Source organism: Corvus kubaryi, unplaced genomic scaffold, assembly GCF_017639235.1.
Source record: "Corvus kubaryi isolate FWS band 111438036 unplaced genomic scaffold, C.kubaryi_AGA036_p1.0 133, whole genome shotgun sequence".
Taxonomy (NCBI): domain Eukaryota; kingdom Metazoa; phylum Chordata; class Aves; order Passeriformes; family Corvidae; genus Corvus; species Corvus kubaryi.
The window spans coordinates 14,370,679-14,397,400 of NW_024580667.1; the positions used below are offsets into that span (position 1 = coordinate 14,370,679).

Genomic DNA, 26,722 nt, shown 5'->3' on the forward strand with positions numbered 1-26,722 from the left:
GGGAAGTTCCCACAGGTCGAGGTTTTCGCTCCTTGGTTGAGTAAACTTGTGTAATTCAGGAGGAAGTTCTATCAGGACTAAAGAAAAGACAAGCACAGTGAGCTGTTTTTGCAAAAATGAAAAAAAACAAAAATCTTTGAATACTTTCAAAGAAATCCCTGTTTCTTGCCAGCTGAATCACCATCAGGTGCTGGCCTATCTTATGGATTAATCAAGATGAATGAAACACATAATTTACCACCATTCTAACAAGGTATTTTTAAGAGAAAAGAAAACGTTCAAAAATACTTTGTGCAAAACCACCAAGTGAGAGTGAAATAATGAGTACATTCTATTGCAGCCTAAAAAAAGTAGAAAGATAAATAACCAAAAGTTACAGATTCTTGTTCCATATCCAGGTTTTCCAGCATTTCAACCAACTCCAATACAGTATAGCACAACTAGTATTAAGAGAATTAAAACTCCATAAAGAATTACTAACAGATCAAGAGACCCCAAACTGGCATGAGAAAGACTGTAGAAGTCCTTTGGGTGGGCTGCTGCTTCACTTCAGGCCATGGTGACAACAACAATGGGCAACTGATAAATAGTTGGGTTTTTTCCCTTCAAGGGCTTTGTATAAGGACTTTATTATTAACATCAGAATGAATTGCCTAATGCAATCTAAAAAACAATCATACAGCAATAATTGAGCACACAGTGCTTCTTTCAGTGTTTACAGAAGTGACTTATAGCATGACAAACAGACTGGCTGATGCACCACTCTTGTGAATAAAGTAAGCCAGGAGAGGAGATACCTACCAGCAAAAATGTCCAGCTGCTTACTTTTTGCTCATACAGCTTGGGAACTTCAGTGCTTCTGCTCAGAAGTAGCAAAGCAGTAATTGCACAGATCTACCAGGAAGCTGCCTAAATCAGTCCCAGAAAAGGCCAGCACGGGGAACTTCACTCAGCTCCTCCACAAAGAAGGGAAACCTCTCACCCCTGCCATGCTCCTGGAGATGGATTTTCTGTGCTTTATGTTTTGAGTTGTGCCTCTGTATTCTGTGTCTACATATATTTTATTACTGTGTGCAACCACTATAAAAGGGTCAAAAGCAAGCATAGTGAGGTTCCAATTGAAAAGAGGCACTGAAACTATTGAGAAAACTGAAAGGGGGAGGTTTTATTTCTCATCAGCTGCAGGAGGCACAGAGCCAGAAGCTGGTGACGCTGAAATGTGCCAAGGAAACAGGCATAGTGAAAAGCCTAATTGGAATCATCACTTACCATCATGTACCTGTGCTACCACAAACAGAATGGAAATATAGCACCTGCGAAACACCAGGCTGTAATTCCTCAGTGAGCCATCTTCCAGGGAAAGTAAAGCATGCAGAAATTGACTGAAGATGTCTTTTTTAACCTCAGAAATGAGGACACAACCTGCTCTTCCTGGCTAATTAGAAGTGATTAGCTCTTCCTAAATCAATACACATACTGTACATAGACACCCTCGTGTCTTGACCCCAACACCCTATGGGGCTATAACAGACCTAAACCAGTGAATCCTTACAGCCACCTGTGATGGGCTTTGATGTTCTGTATTCTGACTGAATGCCCACTTTCACAACAAAGCCATAAAAAATGAATGAACTAACACTGTGCTTATCAACAGAACAGCATTTACACCCTTATGCTGCCAGTGCAATACACAGGACCACCAAGACACTGCAGAGACTTAAAATGTTCTCCCATAAAACCCCATATAGTCAAAAAACCCCATATAAACCAGCAAACCCTGGAATAGGGACAAACTGAGATTCTGAGGGCAAACAGTAGAGACAAATTAGTTACAGCAGGGAATCACTGATGAAATACAAAGGTAATTTAAAACCCCTGCTCCTGTCCCTGCTGCCCTGCACCCCCATGTTGGTTTTTTTTGTTCTTTTACAAAATGTCTGATCTTTTACATAGTAAAGTAAAACAATGAGGCTCAGAGCAGGGAACAAAAATTCCTTGCTAGGAGAAAGAGTATGTGCTCTTTTGGAGCACAAATTGCTAATTTTTAGGATTACAATCTTTATTGTCTCTTAATTGTCTGTAAAAGCCAAAAGTAACTGCCAATCTACAATGAGGGAAAGGAAAACTAAATCTTAGATCTTGATAGTTCATGTAACCAAATCCTATTTTGTGAATTGTCTAAGCTCTAAAATGCCACAGGTTTATAAACTGAGTTTCCTGTAGTGGGGGGGCGCCGCGTAACCAACAAAACCCTGGAAAAATATTTTGTCTCTTATCTCAGTTTTGGGTATCAAATTGTTATTGGTGTGTACTCTGTAATTTCAGCGTGTGTTAAACACAAAACTTTCTACACTGAGACCCATGTCCAAGGGCTGGCAAACAAAATCTGAACCAACTAACAACTGAAAGCTTTGAAAATACTGGGAAAATACTCGGTGATAATGGAAACGATGATGTTCTCAAAGAAGAAAAATACAAACTGACTGTTGTCCATTTCAAGTTAAAATACACTACTGTCACTTTGCCCTTTTTTTGTTATCTATATTTTTCCATTTTCTGTGTCATGTTTAAACAATAGTTCATTTTACCAAGATCCATATATATTTTAGTATTGTGTGCACTTGCATCACTTGTGCCATAGTGACAGGAGCCACTGACATGCCAGTATCATGTGCTATGTGATTATGTCAGGCATTCTGTCCAAGAAGCCATCATCACCTATTTTACATTTGTCTGACAACTACCATCACAACTTCTGTTCCCCAACAGACTGTGGGTCATCACCATATTGGCCCCTCCCATATTAAATATCTGCAGATTAACAAGAAAGCAAAAACCTCAGGAGATGCCACTATTTTTAAATGACTAAACATTCAAGACTATGTATTTCCTCATATTTATTTTTTAACTGTATTTTTCTAAAACATATTAAAATAGAAAAGATGTTCATCTGATTCATACAAAGAAAATACCAATAATAAAATAAGTAATAAAATACTGAAAATATATGAAAGCACCAAAACATTAAAATATTCATATTGGCAAAGACTCTAAGAATATATTTCTGGCAATTTTACAGTAAAGTGCTATTCAATCCACTCAAATTAAGGAATTGGCATTTTAATAGCATGGTTATTATTATCTTAATGTTAAAAATTACTTTGTTTCTTTTCTCACTAAGACAACAACCCATTTTGTTGGAAGCAAAGAATTTGAGTTGCATGCACATAAAAATAACCCAAGTAACAGCTTCATTATAAGCAGTTAACAATATAAATTGCCAACTCATTAGGAATACAAAATACTGAGAAACAAACTAGGCAGAAATAAGATTAGTGAAAAATTAAGAAAATGCAGATGTGGTAAACCATTGTATAAATTAAGAGAGGACAGAAGACTGTGCACCAAACATTTCTGCAGACTTGCTTTTTACATGGCATTTTTTTAGTAATCATATTGCTGGCATTATTAGTTAATCTGTTTATTGTTTTAAACTGCCCTTTTCTACTTCCTAGAAATGATCCTACATCACCAACACACTGTAAGCAAAAAGACAGGAGTATGACCTTTATTTTTCCTTAATAATCACTTCTCATCTACTGAAGTCAGATGACAAAACTAATAAATCTTTTACAAAGCCAATTTGGAGCAAAAATTAATCCAAGCAACATAATTATTTTAAATTTTTAAAACTCTTAAAGAGTGAAAATTTTAAATGTATGAAAGATACCATCAGTCTCCTTTTAAGCTTTTATCATTTTAATATACATATTTACAGCAATGAGTACAAAGAATCCTTGTTAGCAAAGTTCTTTCTAGCTTTTTGCACCATTTCCACAACAATTTCTGTGAAATGGCAGATGCAATACTTTTATGTTGCCTTCAAGTGTATTTAATCTTCCCGATTTGACTTGCTTTTTTCTTAATTTCATATGTACTTTAACCATATTGCACAACTCAGAGTAAGTTCCTACACTGACTAATAGCCTTTTAATGAACCAATAATCAGCCATCACAGTAAAGAAGTCAACTCCTACACTCCTTCTGTAATTTGAGTACAAGTTGCTTTCCAAAAAAAAAAACCAACAGGAATAGTGTCGTCTTGTTCATGTGTTACTTGGTAAGAAATGTTTACAATAACTTTTCATTTAGAAGAAGCACAAAAATAAGGAATTTAACCAAAGAAAGCAATGAGTCTGAATTATCAAAATAATTACTAACAACAAATATCTTCCTTTATGTGCATGTACATACACAGATTATATAAAAATCCACCTGTATTACATAATTTCTGTAAATTTTCCTAGATGAACAGATTAACCTTGGACTACACTAAGCTGACTGTTTGCATCTTCTATGGGAGTGATTCAGAATGTAAGAATGAATATGATGAAAAGAAATGAAATATTGTATTTAAAGTAGTTGAATAGAGGGGAAAAAAAAAAGCAAAACAGTCTTAAATAATGTTGTATTTGGTTTCCTCCTCCCAGTTCAGTAGTTTCTATTGAGTTGTACAGTGAAAATAGGTCCTAGCTTCAACAACTTCGTCATGCCCTATTGTAAGTGTCAACTTAGAGAATAATTTCAGTAATTTCGTTTGCTGGTCATTCATTTCTTCTATCTTTTCTTTCCCCAGGAAACTGTTCCTTGTTCATTGCTGTAGGCTCACAAACCTCATTTTGGCAGTTCCAGAATCCAAGTGCAGCACTGCAATCTTTTCAACTCCAACGAACCATGATAGGCAGCGGCACATCCAGGGCACAGCAGTTCTTTTTAGATTCTCTGGGCATAGGCCAGGTAGAAGCAGAAGGCAGCAACAGTAACTGATAGCAGTGATAAAACAACTGACAGCTGCTGGAACCAGAGGCAGCGATTCATCTGCTCTTCAAGTCTTTTATTAATCTGCAGTAAATGAGTTAGCTGAAAATAGAACAGTTTCATTAAGTTAGAATTACTGCACTTGAAAGTACTTGGCAATTTTGAGCTATTTTGGCAATAACTATAACCACAGAAAAGAAAAAGCCTTCTCACAGCAGTATCTCAGCAATACTTTTTCTATCACTACATGCTTCAGGAATCTGTTCTACTAAAGGAGCTTCAAATCTTAATATGGATAACCAATATGGCCTGTATCAAGCAGGTGACATCTTTACACTCAGAAGCAAAAGATACTACTAATGCTCATTGATATGCCAGATCTGTATATACACAAGAAGAATGAGCAAACTCCACTGAAAATTTGATGATTATTAAATCATTATGATTAAACAAAATAATTAAATCATTATCACTGATGTAGTTACTTTCAATTGCTGAGATGTTCAAACAGTATAATTTACAAAATACCAAAAAGGTTCAGTTTTATCTCTAGTGTATTCTATAATTTTGCTGAATACTGAGCACAAAGGAATGCACTATTACCTGTATATGTAAATCTTCATTAGTTTTTGCTGGAATATTAAATGCATTGTCTTTTAATGTCAGAGAAGAGGGCTTACTACTTTCTATGACGTGACATCTTAGCCTGTGAAAAGGGAACAAGAACACGCACCAAAAATCACAATTTAATGCAACATTGTATAATTAACAGTAAACAATCCATCTTAAGTGGATAAAGTACCTGCACATTTAAAATTTAAGAGACAGTAATTATAATTACACTAAATTTAGTCCAGGTTTACAAAAAGTAAAGGCCAGGTTAGTATTCATCAGTAACTAATGTACACAGCACACTTGTAAGCAAATAGCCTCTCTCTGTTGTTTCAGGGTCTGTCTTAAAAAAACCCAAATAAACTACAACACTTATGCAAGGAAGCGTAAGGTCACTCACATGATGCAGATTTTATTCAAAAGGGAAATACAGGATAAGCACTTTAAGCAAACACAAAGCAAGATTTAGGCATCAAGACTCACAAAATATTTTTTCCACAGTAGTTTTAGCCATGAGGGGGTAAAGGCAGCTCCAAAAAAAACCAGCCCCGCAAAATATAACCCACAGAAAAACCCCAGGAAAAATCTAAGGCAAAAAACCAGTCAAAACTGCAGGGAACTTTTCCTAGACATGTTCAGTGATACAACCCAATGTGACTGGATGAGAGAGAAGAGTAACAGGTACATTCAAAAAAGTGTATGGGGAAATGTATTTTTTTAGTGATTTTTCTAGATGACTTTTTCACTACTAAATATCAAAAATACACATATGAACATGTGATAGGTTTTACAGACTTTTTCTATAAAATACTGATTTTCCCCAGTAGAAAGGGAATATTTTTAATATTGTCTAGAAAATAATTTTGCATTTAATATGTCTGCTTTCCTTGATTGCTTCCTTTTAGAAAACTCAAGCGACACATTCTTATTAAATTATTAAAAAACCAAAACCCCTACTGTCCATGTGTATTGTCACATACATTCCTATTTTTTCCATTTAACTCTTAATCTGCACAAGAACAACAACAAGAAAAGAAGAAGAGCATGTACGGAATACCATGATAATCAGTTAAAACAGAGCAAAAGTCTCAGTAATGTATTTTGGTCAGTAAGCCCACAAGTGAGTTTGGAGAATTGTTCATTGATTATGCTATACAAGTGCTAGAACTCAGCCAAGCAATAAAAGCTAAAAAACCCCCAAATCCCTGTTAACAGAAAACCATATGCTTACCTATGTTCCATCACTTTGGTCCTAGGGACTTCTTTCCAAAACTGAGTCAGTTCTGGCCCACCTGCTCCAGAAGACTGGTCCATTTCTGCTGCCATTATAAGGAAACGATCCTGCAAAGAAGCTGCGAAACCTGCCCTCAAGGAAGACAAAAAAAAAAAAAAAAGGCAACAGTGTGCTTAGATAAAATGACAATATTACAAGGAGGAGAGAAGCATTTTGCACAAAAGTACCATAAAATGAAAGCTTGTTTATTGCAGGACACGAGACACTGATTTACTACAAATAAATATATGGAAATCATTCTCTAAAGCTCAATAATTCTAATTACAGTTTTCAAAAAATGATATAGGTTTATTTTAACAGAACTAGTTTCATCTGAATAGCTCAAAGACAACCCAAAATTTTGTAAAGAGTGTATTCTCCAGCAAATTCACCTGTGCTTGCAACAATTTAGGAATACTGCAGATAAACTCCCACTGTAATAATGAACCAGCAAGACAACTGCCACTCAGACTTTCTGGGTTTTAAGATATGAAACAAAAGGGGTTGCAGACAACAGCTGCTTATGCCTGAGTGGAGTAGTAAATCAGTACAGCCAGTTACTCAAATCCTTTCTGACACCCATGTTTTTGTAACAAATAGTACCATTTTCATACAAGAGTCAAGTAGACATGGGCACCAGTCAGTCCTACAGCAGCAAGCACATACAACCATCAGTGTCTAGAGCTTAAGTCTAGTAATACAACTTGCCCAGATTTCTTACAAAATCTATTTTTTTACTTACCACCATGAAGAGAGACTATTATATCTAATGATGTGCCAGGTTCACAGCTGCTGTTACTGGGTTTAACCCTGTATTTTTCAGGTGCAGTTGTTCTCACCTATAAACAAGAAATACGAAGGATACAATAAGTGCATCCACAAACTACGGTTGCTTCATAATTCCTCTCGTTCTGTAATAACTAAATCCCCAAAAGCTTCACTATTAGGACAAGTCTCTAAAATACATCATTTTGTAGGCATAATAGGACTCTTGCCTATTCCTTTTTCCTCCCTCTCAACTGCTTTTATCCTTTGTTTTCTTGCATTTGCTATTTTTCTTTTGCATACATATTTAAAACCAGCCAAGAATGTGTTATAATAAATATGAAAATATGAAAACTTTAAGTTATTTTAATGTGCAGAGAATGCAAAAGATGGGAAAAACCCCACAAAGATGCATGTAAACTCAGTATTTCTGAGGCAAATATAACTATTAATTCCTTTGATAGTGACATTTGCAGATGGATCTGCATCATTTCAGAGCAACTTGTTTCCAGCCAATATTTAAAAATTCTAAAAAGGTGACTTTTTAATGCTCAAGCCTTTCTTTTTCAAGAAGTATTACTCTCACTAAAAAACTAACCATCACTTTAGCTCTTTTTTAGTCAGTGCTCCAAAGATTTGTAATACTAATTATCCCCTTTAAGGTGGTACATCATAGGGATAAATTCAGCCAGATTTCTTTAACCTGCCTCAAACATCACAACACAATAAAAAATTTTGTCTATAAAATGGATTTAATAGTATCCTTCCTCCTGACACAAAACAAGAAAAAGCTATACATTTAGTAAACCAGGCCACACATAAGACACTTACTTTAAAAGCCACTACATTTTTAGTGACGTTTGTGAGAACTATCAAACATTTTTTCTCTCCGGTTTCTTTGGATCCAAAATATAGCTCCTCTGCTGGGCTAATAGGAAATTTTAAAAGAATTAGTTTCTTCAGATTATCTTTAAAACAGATCATAAAAAAACCTGATCACACCTCCAGGAAAATAAAATACTTTCTACCCTGCAGCTACAGTCAGCATAAACAGATTGTAATGAAAAAAAGCTGTGAAAACAAAACGCAGAAATTTTGTAGTGAAGCTCAGGGTTGACTCGTGACAAGTGGAACTAGCTGCCTCAGCTGATTACTGCCCTTGACTTCTGCCAGCTGTAACAGCAGGAACAGCCAACAGGTATACAGTCAGCTGCTTAATCCTTTGGCAGTGTGTTAAGGGAAAGCATCCTTGGTTTTAATTTAGACTCATTTTAAGGAATACAAGGTGTCACAGACAGGGAGTAATTTCCACCTCAAACATCTGTCCTTGTCATGGATATAGTGCACACATAAGAGAAGGCAGATATCCATGACTGGCAATCATTTCAACCACGACAGCTGAATTCTCTTGTACTTAAGAGTCAGTCTTCACATACTTGTGCTATCACATGCATAAATAAAGTTACTGCCTGCTTTTAATATTCTTGCACAATTAAGAGTCATGCATGAGATATTTTAAACCACATCAAACACAACTCATTTTGGATAAGCATTCAAATGAACACAAGTAGGTAAAAGGCAGGGCATGCTCATATAATACAAATTGAAAGGAAACTTGAGTAGCAAGTGAAGAACTTTTTTTCATTATGCCACATTAGGAGCACACAAAGAACTGCTGTACTACTCCATACTACACAGAACTGCATATTCTTCTTCAAAACATGTGATTTTTTTCCCCCATGTCCTCTTTTTAGAATGCCAAATTCATGCTACTTTGACCTCCTCCTCAAAAGACCTCCTTTTATAGTACCAATCATTCTTTCTCCTCCCACTTAAACCAGTGTATGAGCTGAGAAGAAAACCCTTTGGGGCTGTAGGACAAGTGTGAACGCCCATGCCAGGAAGGAAGGCGACTGTGATGATAGGGTGCTGATGTTTTACAATGCATTAGTCAGTCCACATGACTAGACTACTTCTTTTGTGGTGGGAAAGAAGGAAGTGTGCCAAATAAGGTAGAAACCAAAAAACTGATGGGTTTAAAATCAGGTAATTCCCTCCTCCTCTCAGTATTTTTTCATTTCCAAATTCTCAGTTTAAGTAACCAATGCTAGGGAATGGAAAGATTGTAGCTACAAAATATTTTAGCTATCTTAATACTGTACTACTGCAGCTGTGTGTAACAGCAATCGCAAGAGGAACCTAAGTGAAACAAGATAACATTAACTAGCATCAAAACAAGCCACAAAAAGAGATCAAGGGAAGGAACTTCTGCCAGAGCCTGATCTCTCTTGTTCTACCAACTATGGCCATTGATCAAAGGAAAAAAAAAGGCTTGGGGACCACAGCTGTATGGCTCTTGTCTGTGAAATCAAGTTCCACAGCACTGGGGGTAGTTGGTATGTAGCCATGAGGAGGGGGGGGTTGTTTAAACAAACACCCAAGCTTTTTCATTTTTACAGAAGCAAAAATTTCTATACTCTGATGTGTGTGATGTAACCAGCTTGTACTAGAAATTCTCGTACCACAACACACCACAAGCTGCTCTTCTTCCAGACAGTGCAAGGAAACTGCTGCTTTTTGTCTGACCAAACAATTCAATGATGGAGAAGGAAAGTCAGAGCCAGCCTTTCATTGTAAGGCATACATGGCAAATACAATTGTGGTCTAAATGAGGGAGACAGCTGACTCAGGAGCATGACTACAAATACAAGAAACAAAAGAGCACAAGGGCCCAGCTTTGGTCCACAATTTTATGGTGCCAGAGCTGCAGTGCCTCAGCTGTGTGCTCAGGCTCCAGGCTGCTCCCTTCACAGGACAATGCTGGGAGATAAGCAAGGATGCAAGTTAATTCCTGGGGGCAGAGCTTATGGTCTCTGTGATAGGTGCCTACAACTGGCTATGAATGGCACTATATATTATTGGTTCAATCACCTTCAGTTCAATGGCCTGTGAATCAGTGCAGGAAAATGAAAACTAGTTCTAGCTTCCACAGAGGGAGAGCATTAATGAAGAGCAACAGCTACACTCAGGAGTTTACTTTAAAAACAAAACAAACAAACAGCAAGGACAATGGAGACAGCAGTATTTTATTTTCCATGACAGCAAGACTACAAGTATTAACACCACTATTCTTGACTAAGTTTACTCTTCCAGGTGTTGCAGTCCATGTAAGTTACTTCTATTCAATGACAGCTTGAAGTATTTTAAGAGAAAAAAAAAGGCAGTTTCTGGGGGTGTTGGAAGTGTTTTAGCTTATTTGGATTTTTTTGTTGTTGTCTGCTTATGATTTGTGCCCCCTTTTTTTTTAATTAAAAAGTGAATGGAAAAACATCTACATTTGTGATTGTTCCAGAAAATGTTTAACATTCTTTGTAATCACAATTCTGCAGTTTATGCCTTTGTCTTGCCATACAAGAAACTAAGGCTATATAGAGGAGGTTTTTCATTTCAAAATTAGGAAAAATTTACACATATAAAATATATTTATGCTAATGAGCACATTATTATTCAAATTCATTCCAAAACTAATCAATACAGTACTTAAAAAGTTAGCTAAGAAATTACCTAAAAATTAGATATTTTCTTCATTCATCTAATAGCAAACTGAAAGTGAAAATAAAAGTTACCATCTAAATCAAATTCTAAACAAGCATCCTAACCTGAAAGGCAGTGAAAAGAAAAAGTTATATTGGCTAATTGATTTCTTTTTCCTAGTTTAATGATAAAAAGCAAATTAACTGCAAGATGTAGCATCTTGGACAACAAAACCTTCTGAGTAGATATGTCATTTATAGAGCCCTTTCCACATAAAATGAATTGGACCCATTCCTTAAGTTTAACTAGAGGAAACTACTAGTGTAGACATTTATATCATCATAAGCTAAAAGAATTCAAGCAAGATACAACAGTGAAAACTGGCTTGATGAAACATGGGTTTTTTGTTAAGCCAGTGCAATCAAGGTCAACCACTGCTCTCACTACAGGTAAGGACATGCTTAGTCAGATGGTTTCTCAATATAAACAAAACACTTCTACAATTCTATGGAATATACATCTATTCATACAAAAAGCATGCCAATCTTTGGTGACACCAGAAGATTTACTAAAATCTTGTAAAACTAGAAAAATTCTTTGAGCTTTTTAAAAAGCCTTCTTAAAAAGTTGTTTATAATTTGTTTTCCTCCAATAGTCTGAAAAAAATTTATTTTGAAAACCAACTAGAGTTAAGTAATCAAATGTCCAAGGCACATTGTCAAAAGAAAATTAAAGAAAATTATTATTACCTGATATGTAATAAAGGTCCTTTAAAAGTGGTTAATGCTTTCTTTGCATTTTTTGGTTTGACCTCTGTTTTGTCAGTTTCCTCTGATTTGGAAATTAGTTCTATAGAATTCATCTGAGTAAAAATGATAGTTATAATGATTAACTAGAAACCTGGATTACATGTTACAGAACCATGCATGTATTTTAAAGAATATGGTGAGGCTTATTTCAACAGTTTACATATTACAGACCAAGCATTATATATATTCATTCCCTGAAGCTGCTCGAAGTCCACTGAATAAAATGATTTACTATAGAAGTTATATAACACATTAAACATGCATGAAACAAAACTTCTGCTTTGTTTTTTTCCCATGTATTTTCCTGCTGCCCAGGTCAGTTTTTGAAAACTCCAGACACACTAAGTTATAGCACTTCAAATATCTAAGATTATAAAGCACTGGTATTATTCATCCACTGCAAATTAAAATTAAAACAGATGCCCCAACACAATCACTGAACAGAAAACCTAGTACCAATTCCACAACTCATTGCATTGCAGGGTTGCTAAACGTATCTTCATTGCTTTTAGATGAGACTCTGAAGTATTGCAGAACATAAAAGAAATAATGCTGATTGAATTGGTGCTTTCAAAACTGCAGGTACCTCTTAGGTTCTGAGGGTTTTCTTCCATAACATTAAGAAAATACATGCAAAACAGGGCAGGTGCTGGGGGGGGATGTGCAGAAGACTGAAAGAATTAGTGACATCATGATTCCAGATCAGCTGGCTGAAGAGTTTGTTTAGCCTCCTTTTTATTCCACTTTTAATACAGAGAAAAGACATGAAGAGAATTCAGTTCATGCAAGTTTGAAGTATGGGAATGAAAGGAATACAAAACTTTATATGAAATAGGCTATATAAAAAGAACCCACACAGCATCTTTTTGCTTAATTATATAAAAGTGATAGTAAAAGGTTAGTATGTAAATACACTGCACTAGTTATATGTTGGGCTTTGTTCTACATAAACTACCAGGAAAAAATACTACTATATGTCTTGGGGTGACACAAAAGTGGAAGCATCTACAGGACAGGCACTTACTAACCAAGTTTATCACTCATGATTCCCTCTACTGAAAAAAAAATGAGTAGCACCTTGGTTACACTGTATAAAAGTGAAAACAATTATTTGCTTTATGGTATTTCAAGAGTAAAAAAAGTAAAAAAGCCAAAATACCTTAAGTAGAAAGCTAAGTCACCCAAGCAAATTAAAAGCCAACAAACACTGAGGCTTATTAAGCACCAAAGGAACTCACACACTGAGCAGAAATTCTCCATGTTTCCATATCTAAGAATCATACACTGAAAAATGTGCTACAAGCAAAACAAGCTACTGAGTCTAACTGTGGTTATGTAATGCTTCCTTTTGACCTTAAGGTCAGTGAAATTATCTTTTTATTTTTTTAAAACTGGCCAAGTTGCAAATAACAGCTGGAATACTTAGTGAGCTACACGTTTCAAATTATTCTGACAAACCTGGAACGGTAAATGAAACTGTATTCTACTCCATTAAACAGAAGTTTTGCAAGTCATATTCCAAAATTAATTATGACAATAAGCTAGTGAATTTCAAATTTTTTTTCTACTATTTTCAAGAACAATATCCCCAGTTACTATTACTGCATATTCCTAAATATCACTTCATATGAACTCGTGTAAAACAATGCCTTTATTTCTGGATAAACAACACTGCAAGAAGATTATGTTGCAAAACATGATTGATGGAGTAGGAATACTCCAATTTCTCCTGAGAATAAATGAAAACATTCATATGTTAAAATTTTATCAATAATTTAAGATAACAAATTAACATCCAGTAGTGCATAAATATTTAACTTAGTATTTTCTCATGTACATACTGATTTAAGATTCGGAGAAAACGAGATATATTTTGACATGGTCACCACTAGATATCCCAAGATTAAAAAGAAACCAACTAGAAAGACAGCCTTTGAAAACAAAGTACAGAAACTTTTATCATTTTACTGCACAATTCACTATATTCCAAGAGATGTGCACTGAATATTTAGTGCACATTTTACGCATTCTGAAGCAGAAACTTGGCTTAATAGACCAAGAATCAACGCTGAAACTGAAACTATAATTCTTCAGTTTTCCTGAGTTCTTTTGTCAAATTGGAAGACAGAAAAACTGTTGAAAAAGTACAACACAAAGACAGACAAGTAACCAAAATTATATGCCTCTTGTCCCACTTTGTAACCATCTAGCTAGTCTTGCCTAAACCTTCAGTTAGATACCTTTTTCTGATTAAGGTTTTGTGCTTCATTCAGTTCCCCAGCCTCCTTGGTGTCTGCATCTATCTCTTCTTTACTTTCATGCTCATCTTCACTTGTAATGGGCCCATTTTCACATAAAGGAGTTTGAAAATCATCATCAACCAATGGAGGATAACTGTACTTGAAAGAATCCTAAAAGATAAAGAGATTTATAACAGAAGAGTTATTCAAGAGGATTAGAAGTGCCTTCTCTAGGGTTTTTAAAATGGAAATACTGTCATTGTTTCTTGTTTCACATTACTTTTGCTTCATTTATCTATTTCAAGTTGCACCCCTATACAGAAAGCTGACACCAAGAGTTTCTATTTTATCCACAGACAAATAGTCATCCAATTAAGCCAGTAAACTATAACTGTTATTTATATTCACAGCAGAACTGCAGAAGCTGTTCTATCAAGAATCAGCATTCAGAGTCTTATTGCTGAAGTTCTCTTCTTAAGTTCTCAAAAATGTAGTTTAAAACTTATGATAGCTATTTCTAAAAATACTACAAAAGTGATGAAAAACATCAGTTGTTCCTTGTATGTTAGTTTCATAATGGTCTGCTTAAAAAAAGGAAATAAACCCCAAAATCATGAAACAACCCCAATTAATCCCTGAAGTTTAACATAATGTGTGGATGTTTAGCATATCCTGCAATTCAGATCTTAGTCTTTGGAATGCCAAATCGATTTAAAGACCATACTTAAGACATCTGAGTAATGCAGCAGCAGAATACTTAAGTTCTCAATGACTCTACAGTAAAGGTAGATCCATTGGAAGATCAGTAAAAAACAGTTTTTGCTAACTAGAAATTCTCTTAACATTCTCGAAATAGTTTCATTAAAAGTAATGTTAGAGAGTGTTTGAATGAGGATCTTTGTTCCTACAGCATTTTGAGCTTTAAGCATTGAGTAAACTGAATTAGTCTGTCAGCTTTTCCAATGGAGAAAAGAAACATAGCTTTGACTCCTGTGAGGCAGACTTGAGCAATGCCCCTGCTCCCCAAACAATGCCTCCCTCAGCAGGGAGTTACAAAAAGGTGTTCCAAGAGAGCTCTCCATAACCAAGTACATTTTCTCAAAACAAGGAATAATGTGATGCTAAGAGAAATTAAAAGGGAAAAGTCTTAAAGGGAACCATTCAAAGAAACCACAAACAAAACAGCATACTTCCTGCTCATCTATAATCAAGGCCTAAATCACATCTATTCTTCAGGCTGTAGCAACAGTCAAAGACCTCTAGCTGAATGAAACAGGTATTCCCTGGCTCAAACAAGATCCTATTAAGGGCCTGAAGGACAAGCTTTAAGTATCAGTTACAGACTAAATCACTATTAGAAGAAAAGACTCCAGTCTGCTAGAAACATTCCAGTAGTCTTGCAGAACACTGACATCCCCCATTTGCAAAAACAAGACAGAGATATCCAGCTTCCCCTTATCCAAACCAATAAAGCCTTTTCACTCCCTTCCAGCATAGGATGAAGGGCATATAACAAAGTGACCTTAATAAAGGGAAATTAATTTTGCTGCATGCTTTACTTGGCCTTGTTAATCCATGCTGCTGGATATCTTCAACAGCTGAACAAAATCTCATCGGTGGGACAACTCAAAGTCCCACACTTCATAGTTACAGTGCTTGAGTTTCAGTGACATGGGTATATCTACTAACAGGGTGAAAACCTCAGCCAGGTAAACAAGACGGATTTATTCAATGCCTGATACATCCATTCTGTAGACTTACGGCTCTTTCTTATAGCAGATCCAGAGAACTCATGCTACTATTTTTGGCAGTTTTTGTAGAGGTGTCTTAATCATAGTAGCAATATTTTTAAAGATTACATGTATACAGCAGTCATGAAGCCATATGCAAGCTTAGCCATGTCTTAACTTCAGGCCACTGACCTATACAAGGTACTTCCAAGAAAACCTGTGAGCTATCAATTTAGATACCCAGGTGAAGAGCACAGCAGCTGCATACATTGTTCAATATTGGCACCAGTTGAGGGAATCTTGATCCTTGTTAAATCCATCTTCTGATAAAGAAAGACTGAGCAAAACAGCAAATTAAAACCCTACTGTGTGTACACGCCTTGCATCACAATGTACACTATATGTACAATAGTCTTGGAGAGAAAAAATCTCCCTGGTCAGTCAGAAATGTGTATGCCTTAAGAACTGGACTGTTCCATCAGCTGGAAATGGCAGAATGTGTGATACAATAGACAAGAAAGCCAGAAAACACTATGTTAATATTTTTCATTTAGTAACGAATGTATACTACCAAGTGGCTCTTGAGCATCTAACCCTAATTTTCCAGGCTGCCTAGCATTAGCTAGCTCCTAGATCTGTCTTGGGCAATTTTGACAAGCTCTCCAAAACAAACCTGCTATAAAGAAAATGACCTCTGTGCATTAAGGACAAGAACCATGCATGTGGTGCATAGCATGTATGGATTAGCAGTATGGTAATAGCCACAGCCAACAGACACTGATGAGGACTTGAATGGAACTTAGATCAAATTCATATTCCAAAGTCCTACAAAATCCAAGTTTCTGTTTTCCATAATTAGTTTTAATGGTTTTGATACTCTGGAGACACCTTTGCCCACTAGCTGTCTCAAATCAAGCCTGTAATATTCCTCCTTTCTCAGCTGGCTGACAGTCGATCAAAGGATTTTAAAGCTATGGAAAGTTTCTGGTTCATCTTTTGAGTGACCCTGAGACAGACTTAAAACATGCTTAAAGATAACTTCAGTGAGACATTGAAGCTTGGAGGCTTCCAACAGAGACAAAGAACAGTTCCCTTAGTCAAGAGAAGTAGTCACTGACTCCAACATTATGAATTCTATGGATTTTTTTTTGTTACTTCCAGAACTAGTCTCTAACATTCTTCTGGAACACAAAGAACATAAGTGCAGTGGAATCTTGGTATCTCTCCAAATCTTGGTATCCACCAAATGATCTGCTTCACTAGTTGTGTACATCTGGCAAGACCTGGCTTTTCAAAGCTGGATCCTAGTAGGGGACACAGCAGAAAGATGAGTCACAGCCACTGTATTGAATACAAAGGATGCACAGATATGCTGTGCTCTTCACTGGCATTATGCGCGTTGCAAATATGAACATCTGTAACTAAACATGTGGAAATCAAAGATGACAGAGAGAGAATTGGAAGAAGGCAAAAAAAAAAAAAAAAAGTCCCTCACAAACAAAAGCAAACACTTGAGAGAAAAATGGAAGGAATCAATTTGTGCAAGTCAGATACTGCATTTGAAAAAATGCCAGGCCTGACAATACTAATAATGGTGAATTGTACTCTACCTAGTCACTAAGAGAAGCCAAGGTTAATCACATCAAGAAAAGTTAAATTCTGAGAAAAAGCATTAAATTGTCTGTTGTCTGGTCACTGAAAAACTCCTTGCTATTAGAGAGATGCAAAGATCCTGCTTTATTGTACACACTGAAGAAACCTTGGGAAGAAAGATCCAGAGCACAGTTTTGGAGTCTCAGTATTTGCTATCGATTCTTCCAAATTATGACAGTTCTGAGGTTAAAAGCTCAAAACACCCATCAAGTGAAACTCAATACTTAGACAAAGCATGTGCTGGTTCAAAATACAGGGCTTTTAATAGGCAGATACAGCTGTTTTTCTGAAATTGTCAAAACCTCAGGAGTCCTTGTCAAGCAAGTTTACTACTATTCCACTACTCTATTTCTGCCACTGCAACTTCCTACCCCAGATAAATGATTTGGATAAGCTGCCTCCATGATTCTGAAACTTGTTAATGCTTTCAGAAGACGAGCAACATGGAGCCAGCTTGATCAGCAATGAGACCTTTCAGGCCCAAGGCAGGATTAGAGATAACTACAAGACTGCATGTTCCATCAGATGCTTCAGCAGGGTATTTAGCAAAACCACAGGTTCTATCTTTAAAGACATAATGAACTATTGGGTAAGATAGTTTAAAAAGCAGATGGGAGATACTCAGCTTTAATGAGGAAAAAAACTTGCCCCTCTATTGCAACAGTAGGACAACACCACAGGAGCCAGGCCCAGAACCATTGCTAAATAACATTCCTTACTGAAACCACTTCAGATATCATCAGCCCTTCCCTCAATGCCCACTCCTGTGGTGCTGCAATTTCAGCTTTCTTCCACCTGAGAAAGTTCTTACATGAGACTAGGAGTTGGGGCAGCAATTTTTCATGGAGAAAAAGGGTACCTTTTCTTCAAGAATCACATGCACTTTTTAAAGGCTGCTAATCTCAGTTAAATAAAAATCAAGGTAACATCTTTTTATGTTCCCCAAACAAGTTTCATAGGTTCTGGCCACAATAACACTACCCTGAACTCATATAGAAAGGAACATGTCCTCCCCTACTATTGCTGAAACACAACCCTCCTTTTCTCCAAATTGTTACTGCCATAATGCCAAAAGTACTTCAGAAAATAAAAGGTAGAAAAAAAAACTTTAAAAGTAACTCCCCTGCAATGGGCTTATTCTACTACCATAAATGGCCTATAAACATTTTAAAGCATCATTTTTCTGCAAATTTACTCTAAAGATTATGCAATACTGATCTACTAGCCTTGTGAAGAGTGAAACCTGTTGTGCAAGTTGCTTGTGCTGTTCCACTCTTTAGATTGCACTAAAACTGGATTCTGATTCTGTTAAACTGATGCTGCTTGTACCACTTTGGAGCTCTACTATACTCTTTGATGACAATCTTCTACAGCCATGTCTTAAAATGCAGCCCTAGAGACAACAAAGGAAAAATAGCTACAATATAACTGTCTTCAGTGAATTATAGCTTTGGAGCAGGACTAGAACTCCCAGAGGGCCATGAAACCTACTTTCTGTTCATAGAACTTGTTTCATAAACAAACACCACCTCTAATTCATCAGAGAGGAATAAAAGTACAAGGAAGAATGACACTTAAAAAAGATAATTTTTCAGACCTTTAAGAAAAATTAAGCGGTTTCCATTGACTTATAAAGGGATGAATGATTCAGAAAAAAATAGTTCTTTACTTGAAGAGTGCCAATACCAAATTCTCATGAAGTTAACTTATTTTATATTACCATGACTTTAAAATTATCATTGGCAAAACAATTTCAAGAAATCTCTCATCTGTGAAGTGCCAACCCTCGACGCCACATATGGGATTTATAGAGGTGTCTCAATCTATCACAACAGAAACATGAAATGTTACTATACTTACAGTTCCCCCCATGTGAGGTGGCAGATACTCTCCACTGATGTATTCCTGCACATCACTCTTGTTTGTGAACTTTAACATGCTTATTGCATCTGGGCCAAGCCAACCCTTCACGATTTTAAATGCAGCTTTAAAAAACAAAAGAAAACACCAAACAAAACAAAAGGTATATAGAAGACGTCAGGAAGGGAGTTTTGTTATTTTGGTTGTTTTTGTAGGGTTTTTTCAGTGTATTGGTAGATCTTACACAACACAAGTGAGCTGCATCCCTCAAGATACTACAGAACCTGCTCTGAAAGTATCTATTATGACTGGAATAAGCAATGCAAGGGAAAAAAGGTATTATTTACAGAGAAAATGGAAAGAGTATCTTTGATTTAATAACTGACAACTCTGTTGTCTTGGAATTTAGCCCTTGAAGTAGAGAGTGGGTAAAACCAGTTGTATTTCCAAATCTGCGTGAGGGAGGTTGGGAAAGATACACACACACTCTTCGTCGCTGAAATGTTTTGCTGATTTAAAGGATATTTGTTTAGATCTACAAAGCATCTACAAAGACCATTGTTATTTCAGTGATAGTAAAACATGGATATGTACGAAAATATAAATCCAACATAAAAATATGTATTCATATGACAACAGAAGAGGAATAATATATCTATCCTGTACGCTATAGCTACAGATAATTATTGAAATACCCATATCAGAATAAATGTAACCACAGTTACAGCATGCAGTGTCAGGCATCTAACTTAAACTGTGTATTCTAGTTTTGAGCTGGTTATAAGTCACCATCACTGCTGATGATTGAATTGCTGAAAGGATTCTAGTTAAAAAGCATTCAAGAAATAAATTATTTATCAAGGTCTCCCAACCTTTAAAAACAGCAGGACAAATAAAAACTTCATGTAAAGTATGATCCAAAATACAATGATAGAAGGAAAAATAAAAAGTATGCAACCTTTAAACTGACAGATTTAAAGATGCATGTTTAACAAACTTCATTATTCATCTGTATCTACACAGAGCAGAAAAATGCTTTTTATTTATGCTGCTGTATTTTAAAAGTTATCACAATCCAAAAAGAAAAAAACAACTTACCGTTCATTATCCATGGCATTTCAAATATTACTATCTTTGCTAAAAAGAAAAAAAAAAAATCTGAATACCACATGCTAGGTATTTCTCTGTTTAAGAGAAAGCACAGCAGTAATATGCATGTAAAAAGTAAATATTCACTTTTACAAACCTCCATGTTCACTTTCCTGTATAAGCAATTTTGTACAAACCTATTGCTATTTAGAAACATTAGCTGCTTGCTTGGAAAACAGGTAATAAAATTCCAAGTTATACATTGTTCATATACTTCCTGGGATATTACTTTTCTGACCTATTGTTACTAATAACTCATCTCCCAAATAAGGCAAAGAAAGGCAAGATCTCAATCCAACCTAAAAAAGCAGCTACTGAACAGAAGAAAGTTTAACAAGTACATTCAGCACCCCCTACTTCACAAAGAAACAAATAAACATAAGTCTTTGTATATCTATTTTTTCCAAATATTCTTTATTTTAGCATAGAAATTTGAAAATACTTGTGTCCCAATTATTTTTCCTCTTGAATGTCAAAATAAAAAAAACAATGTTGCACTTGCCTTTAAGTTTGATATTTGATCAAAGCTTTGAACTTTGATCAGCAAGCTGAAATCTAATATTCAGAGTTTAAGCAGTTGCTGTATGGATTTTCAATATTCACAGACATTTTCACCTAAAATTTACAACATATTTAAGATGAGCTAGCATAAACTATGCAGTGTTTGCCTATGCTTAAAAAAGTTATCAGGCAAGCATGCAGGGTTTTCTAAGCGTGCACACAAAAATGCCTTTTCAAAATAAACCATTTTCATTTTCAGAAGAATCACTGCCCCTCATAATTTTCTAGAGCCCTTCATTCTTTGACCCCTGAAGACTCGTAAAGGATACACACTGTCATGAAAGTTTGTAAAGCTTCTACCCAAGTAACAGGGAGCAAAGGAAAACAAGTCAATTCCTTTCTATTATATGCTTATAATAATTTTAACTATGTATAAACATGTATTAGATTATTACTTCACAAAAAGACGGTTGATTTTTGATGAAAGTAAAGTTTATTCACAATACAAAGTTGTGTTGACTTAAGGACACAAGAATATCCTGACTCTATAACATTCACATGTTCCATGAAGTTACTCCAGAAAACACATGGAAAAAAACATTTCATCTTCCCTATCTTCTACCATATTATGAAATGCTCTTGTTACACAAGTCTACAATGCTTAATATTTAATGTACAATACTTACTGAGGAAGTTTGGGTAATAATCTGTAAAACAATTGACAATAAACCGGACAAAATCCAAGTCCTAAGAAACAACAAAAAAAATAAATCACAACATAAATGCAAAGCAAACCAAAATATTAAAAAATACAGGCTTAGTTAAGGCATTTAGTGAATAGCACAAGATAGTTATATTGTAGCCAACTGTGTTCAAATTTTATATACACTACAAACATCCTCAAAACACAATGCAAGGCTTTTTCCTTCACTAAACTGCTGCAGGATTGTGGCCACACTTCCCCTTATGATCTAAGAAAGAAGTCAATAGACCTATGATCAGTGCAATAACTAACATATCTAAATTACTGCAGAGCTTCAACAGGGTTTAAGAAGTGCACAAAAGATACAGGAAAAATAAACCTTTAGCACTGGAGAAGCTTGACAGATGGAAGAGTACTAAATATACTGAAATTTCCCATCAATAATTATCCCACATACTGTTCAATGTACTACTGCACTCAGTATTGTATTTACAAAGGAAAAAAAATAGGTTTGCCTTTGAAGAGAATTGTTTGGTTTAGTATTAATTGGTGGCATGCAGAGAAACTGTGGGCACTCAAAAGAGCTGCTTCTATACCACCCATTTTCAGGATGCCTCTAGCCAATGAGCAACTGCACAGAAATAGTACAGTCAGTCTCCTTTGCAAAATCCAGGTATAATGGAACTGGCTACACAGCAAAGGGCAAGGAAGGCTTTTTATGAAACAGGTATAGAAACAAAGTAAGAAATACCTTACCCCAATAAGGTACTCAGGTGGGAAGCCTGCCATGAGTACTTTCCCCAGTCCTTTTAACAGAAGTGACCACTACTACTACTTTCAGAAATAGTACAGAGTGTTTCTGGCTGAGGATCCAAAGCCTGTCATAACAGTAAGAATGGGGAAGGGGCTCCTAGGCTGATGTAAACACACTACCAAAACATTTGTGGACAGAGTGAAAAAACCTCAAAAAACTAACACTGTGTAAGAGGTCTACCCACAACCTGAAAGCTTTTTAAGTGGCTTCAGCAACTAGAAACTAACTGAAAGTTTGACATCTTTACAGGCAGAAGGTGGCCTCTAATAGAAGCATTTATCTCAACTGTCTGTTGCTTGTACTAAATGCAGTATCTTCCATTTAAAAGCATAAACACAGTGATAGATTAGAATGATTAGGAGAATCTCCATTAATCAGGATGCTGCTCTCTATTCTGCTGCCTATCCAAAAGCAGCACTACCAGACAGCAGAAGGATAGATCCATTATTTTGATGAAAGTCTGGAATTAGAAGTGCAGATTTCACAGACCATTCAATAACTGCATCTATTCTAGTTACCTGAACTGGTGGAACAAGCCATGAGCTATCAGAATTATCTCCTGCATACCAGTGATAAAAGTGATATAGTAGATATCCATAGCAATGGAACAAACAAATGAGGCATGTTCTGGAAAAGAACTCAGATATCCAAGTTCTTTTTCTTTTAGGAGAAATTTATCATTTATTCCACATGGCTATGAACAGCCATTAAAAATATATTCCTGTTCCGTGATAAATATACTAACGACAAAGAAAGACTGTACAACAGGACAGTTACAGAAGCATTTGCTGAGATTTTGTCTTTGGAGTCTCAAAGACACAGGGGGGAAAAAAAGCTGCTTCAGGATATGCTCCATAGAACCCAAATCAGATTAGTCTTTCACACCAAGGAAATTATTACAATCCTTTACTCCTGTTATATAAAGCTGTGGTTCCAGTATTATCTTTAGGAGTATGGATAGACAGCTGTCACTGCACAGGTAAGAGCACCAACCCCACAAAACAGAATCACACCATATTTATTTGTCAAAATACCTCCTCATAAGATGGTGGCCCTATACTGCAGAGCTGCAAGGTCCTAAATGCAATATTAATAATCTTGCCTATGCTAGGTATAAACAACTCTTTGGAAATGGGTTTGGGGGTGGGTTTTTTTGCTTATATTTAAATTCATTCTTGCCACACTACCACCACAAAAAAAAAAAAAAAAAGGCACAAAGATATAAGTTTCAGCCATTCCTGTAATAACAGGACCACATGGCACTTGGTAAGAAAATTTAAATTATTCTATAGAAATACATTTTGGTTTTTAACCTACAATCTGTGAGATTTTAGTTATTAGATTAAATCAATAAAGATATACTGATAGGCAAGATCTCAACCTTGCAATCTAAACCAGCTTTGACTCAGCTCAGTCACCAAACTAAAATCAAGTTTTCAGCATGTTGCAGAAGACAAAGTTTAATATGTAACAAAAGATTTTGGAAATTGCTCATGTCATGGGAAAAAGCCCTACATATTACTAATGTCAATGATTGTTAAGTTATTTAGGTGTCAATGACCGTACAGGGACTTCCTTTTTTTCTAGGAACACAGGTAATATAATCCCAAAAGCAATCAAGACAAGACAGTAAAAATACTTACTATGTGACTGATTCCAGTTTCAGCCATGTCAAATACCACTGTTAAGGGCTTTCCATGATCTCTCTTGGCATAATGTTCTAACCAAAAAGCGACCAGTTTCTTTTTGTCAAGTTGCTGTTTAGGATCTCTTGTATGATGTTTCACTTTGAACCAAACTTGGACAAAAACACACACAAAAGTTGAAACAAAAGATCCACGCTAACAGAAAACATCATACAAATAACTATAGAGGATGCACTGAAATGTATTAACACCTCTGAGTTTGTATTCTACATTTGTCCTGAGTTTGTGACCACTGAACAGCCAGAAAAACAACTGTACACCTCTTCACATACCCCTGACTTTTTTTTACTGTAACTTTTTAAAAATTGAAAATACAAAGAACTACACTCCAGAAGAAACATTAAAGCAGAAAACCACTTTTTGTGTATTTAAAGACTATTTACCTAGATTAGCATTTCATAATTTAAAATTAAGTCACACGGTCTTCAGACAATATTGTATTCAGCATATATTCTAAGTATTGCTGCAAAATTAATGTTTCCTTTTCTGCTTAGGTTTTTTACAGCATTGCAGTTGATGTGTTTTGAAAAACTAATTATACACACATTAAGAATTATATAAAAAACAACAGATCTTTCTAAAATAAAATTTAAAATTTCTGGAGGTGAGCAACATTGTATAAATGAAAGCCCAGTGCATATTCTTCTGGAATAAAAAAAAAAATTAGTCATACAGAGACTTGTTTTTCTATGGAAAAAAACCCCTACAGGCATAATTCAAAGTAAAAAGACTTTATAAAAATGTCTGAAACCAAGTTACTGATTATACAATAAGTGAGAAAAGAAATATTCAGGGCAGTAATGTGAAGAGTGGCTTTCATTTTTACGACCTTTACAATATCAAAGTTAGACAAGCCTGAAAATAATTTTAGATATGCTCAATATTCTTCTCCCTGAAACTCGGAAAGTCTTAGTAAAAACCAGATTTCTTCTCCAGGTCTTTTACTTCCAAATGCAAAACTAAAGTAAATAGTACTTTGTTTCATGCAAAGAAACAAATGTTTTTAAATACAGCACATTAGCTACACTGCATATTTCAAGATTAAGATAAACCCCTACTCAAACACAGAGCGTACATTAAACTATTATATTCTTCTTTGAGACAGTGATCACATCACCAAGCCTGTCTGACAGTCAGGCCCATGGTGTTATTCTGAGGCTGCCTTGTGCAGGGTCAGGAGTTGGACTCCATCATTCTGCTGGGTCCCTTCCAACTCAGTGTACTCTGTGATAAAAAAATACTTTATTACCCAATTACCTTTTTAAGTAAAAACAATAACCAACACATACCTATGTCTGTTCTTAAAATGCTGGAAACAAAATAATGATCAATGACTGAAAAGAATCTATTCTGTATAACTTACATAACTTATAGCCCTCTTTATCATATCCATGCAGAAAGAGAGCACCAATTTCAAATAACCATTTTGGAAGGACAGATTCTGACAAGTCTGCAAAACCAAATGAAATATTATTTCAGCAATCATATTAATAATCACATTGTTAACTTAACAGAAGTCACTAAAAATGCAAAAGCCTAACAAAAAATACAAAAACATCTTTATAAGCCTCTTTCCAAGGCCTTTATTAAACTAATGCAAATATTGAGATAATTTGAAATCTTTACTATCTTCTATTCATGCTATAGAGTAGGATCTATTTATGAAGTAAGAATAATAGAAAAAATCTACAGAAAAAAATGATGCAAGTGTTTATTTTTTTCATATTTGAAGCCTCCCCCACCATGCTCTATCCTTAAATTCAGAGGGTGAAGTCCTGTAGATAGTGTTCACCTTCAAAATATTTTCACAGCACAAAAATGAGATCTCTTATTTAATGCACCAGACCAGTGCTATTAAAATGAACAAGAGAGCCCTGTTTGTTGTGGGGTTTTTTGTTATTGGTCTTTTAGGACTCTACTCTATGATGCAAAAAGACATAACACGAGATAGCTGCCTTCCTTCCTTCCTCTTAAACACCCTTTCAATATACACATGGAACCACAACAAAACTGAGAGACTACTGGTCAACATAAAAAGCAATAATTTTTCTCTCTTTTTTTAATTTTTAAATCTTGCTTAGCTCTCTGTGGTACTTGCAAGCCTTTAAGAGGTTCTTAATAAAACTACATGTAGAGGTCAATGATAGCTCAATACGAAAGCAACACACACCTTCAAAATCACTATGTAACATAGCTTACCATTAACTGTGTATTCTTTCCTCCACTGAAAGCTCTCATCAATCATCTTTAAAGTATCATCCACAACATCATGACGCCAAATCAAGTAGTTTTCAACCCATTTATCATCTTGCTGAAGTCTTTCCACATCTCTAGAATCATATTTATCTGATTTATCTAGGAAATAAATAAGTTAGTGTCTATAGCATTTGCTACAAAAACATGAAGAGATTTGTCAAGTGTATGTCTATAAGCATTTACTAGGTACATAGGATTTCTCTTGCAGTTTCAAATTTAAGCAAACAAGGCACGGCATGATAAATTGATGAAAACCATCTATCTTCTGCAACGATATTTAGGAACACTACTAGAAAAAT

General features: G+C 35.5%; 1 protein-coding gene across 2 annotated transcripts in view; it reads right to left on the reverse strand.

The window, feature by feature from the left end:
• Positions 1–2,882: 2,882 nt before the first annotated feature.
• MOSPD2 (motile sperm domain containing 2) overlaps positions 2,883–26,722 on the reverse strand; it is a 32,951-nt gene continuing 9,111 nt past the window's right edge. For both annotated transcript variants that reach the window (XM_042037524.1, XM_042037531.1), the window contains exons 3-15: positions 26,367–26,522; positions 25,531–25,617; positions 24,105–24,259; positions 21,631–21,691; positions 20,393–20,431; positions 19,295–19,419; positions 14,052–14,222; positions 11,752–11,864; positions 8,300–8,396; positions 7,446–7,542; positions 6,662–6,791; positions 5,422–5,524; positions 2,883–4,920 (exon numbers count right to left, since the gene is read on the reverse strand). In XM_042037524.1, coding sequence (XP_041893458.1) covers positions 4,774–4,920; positions 5,422–5,524; positions 6,662–6,791; positions 7,446–7,542; positions 8,300–8,396; positions 11,752–11,864; positions 14,052–14,222; positions 19,295–19,419; positions 20,393–20,431; positions 21,631–21,691; positions 24,105–24,259; positions 25,531–25,617; positions 26,367–26,522 — 1,481 coding nt within the window. In that variant the 3' untranslated portion in view covers positions 2,883–4,773. The remainder of the gene's footprint in view (positions 4,921–5,421; positions 5,525–6,661; positions 6,792–7,445; positions 7,543–8,299; positions 8,397–11,751; positions 11,865–14,051; positions 14,223–19,294; positions 19,420–20,392; positions 20,432–21,630; positions 21,692–24,104; positions 24,260–25,530; positions 25,618–26,366; positions 26,523–26,722) is intronic.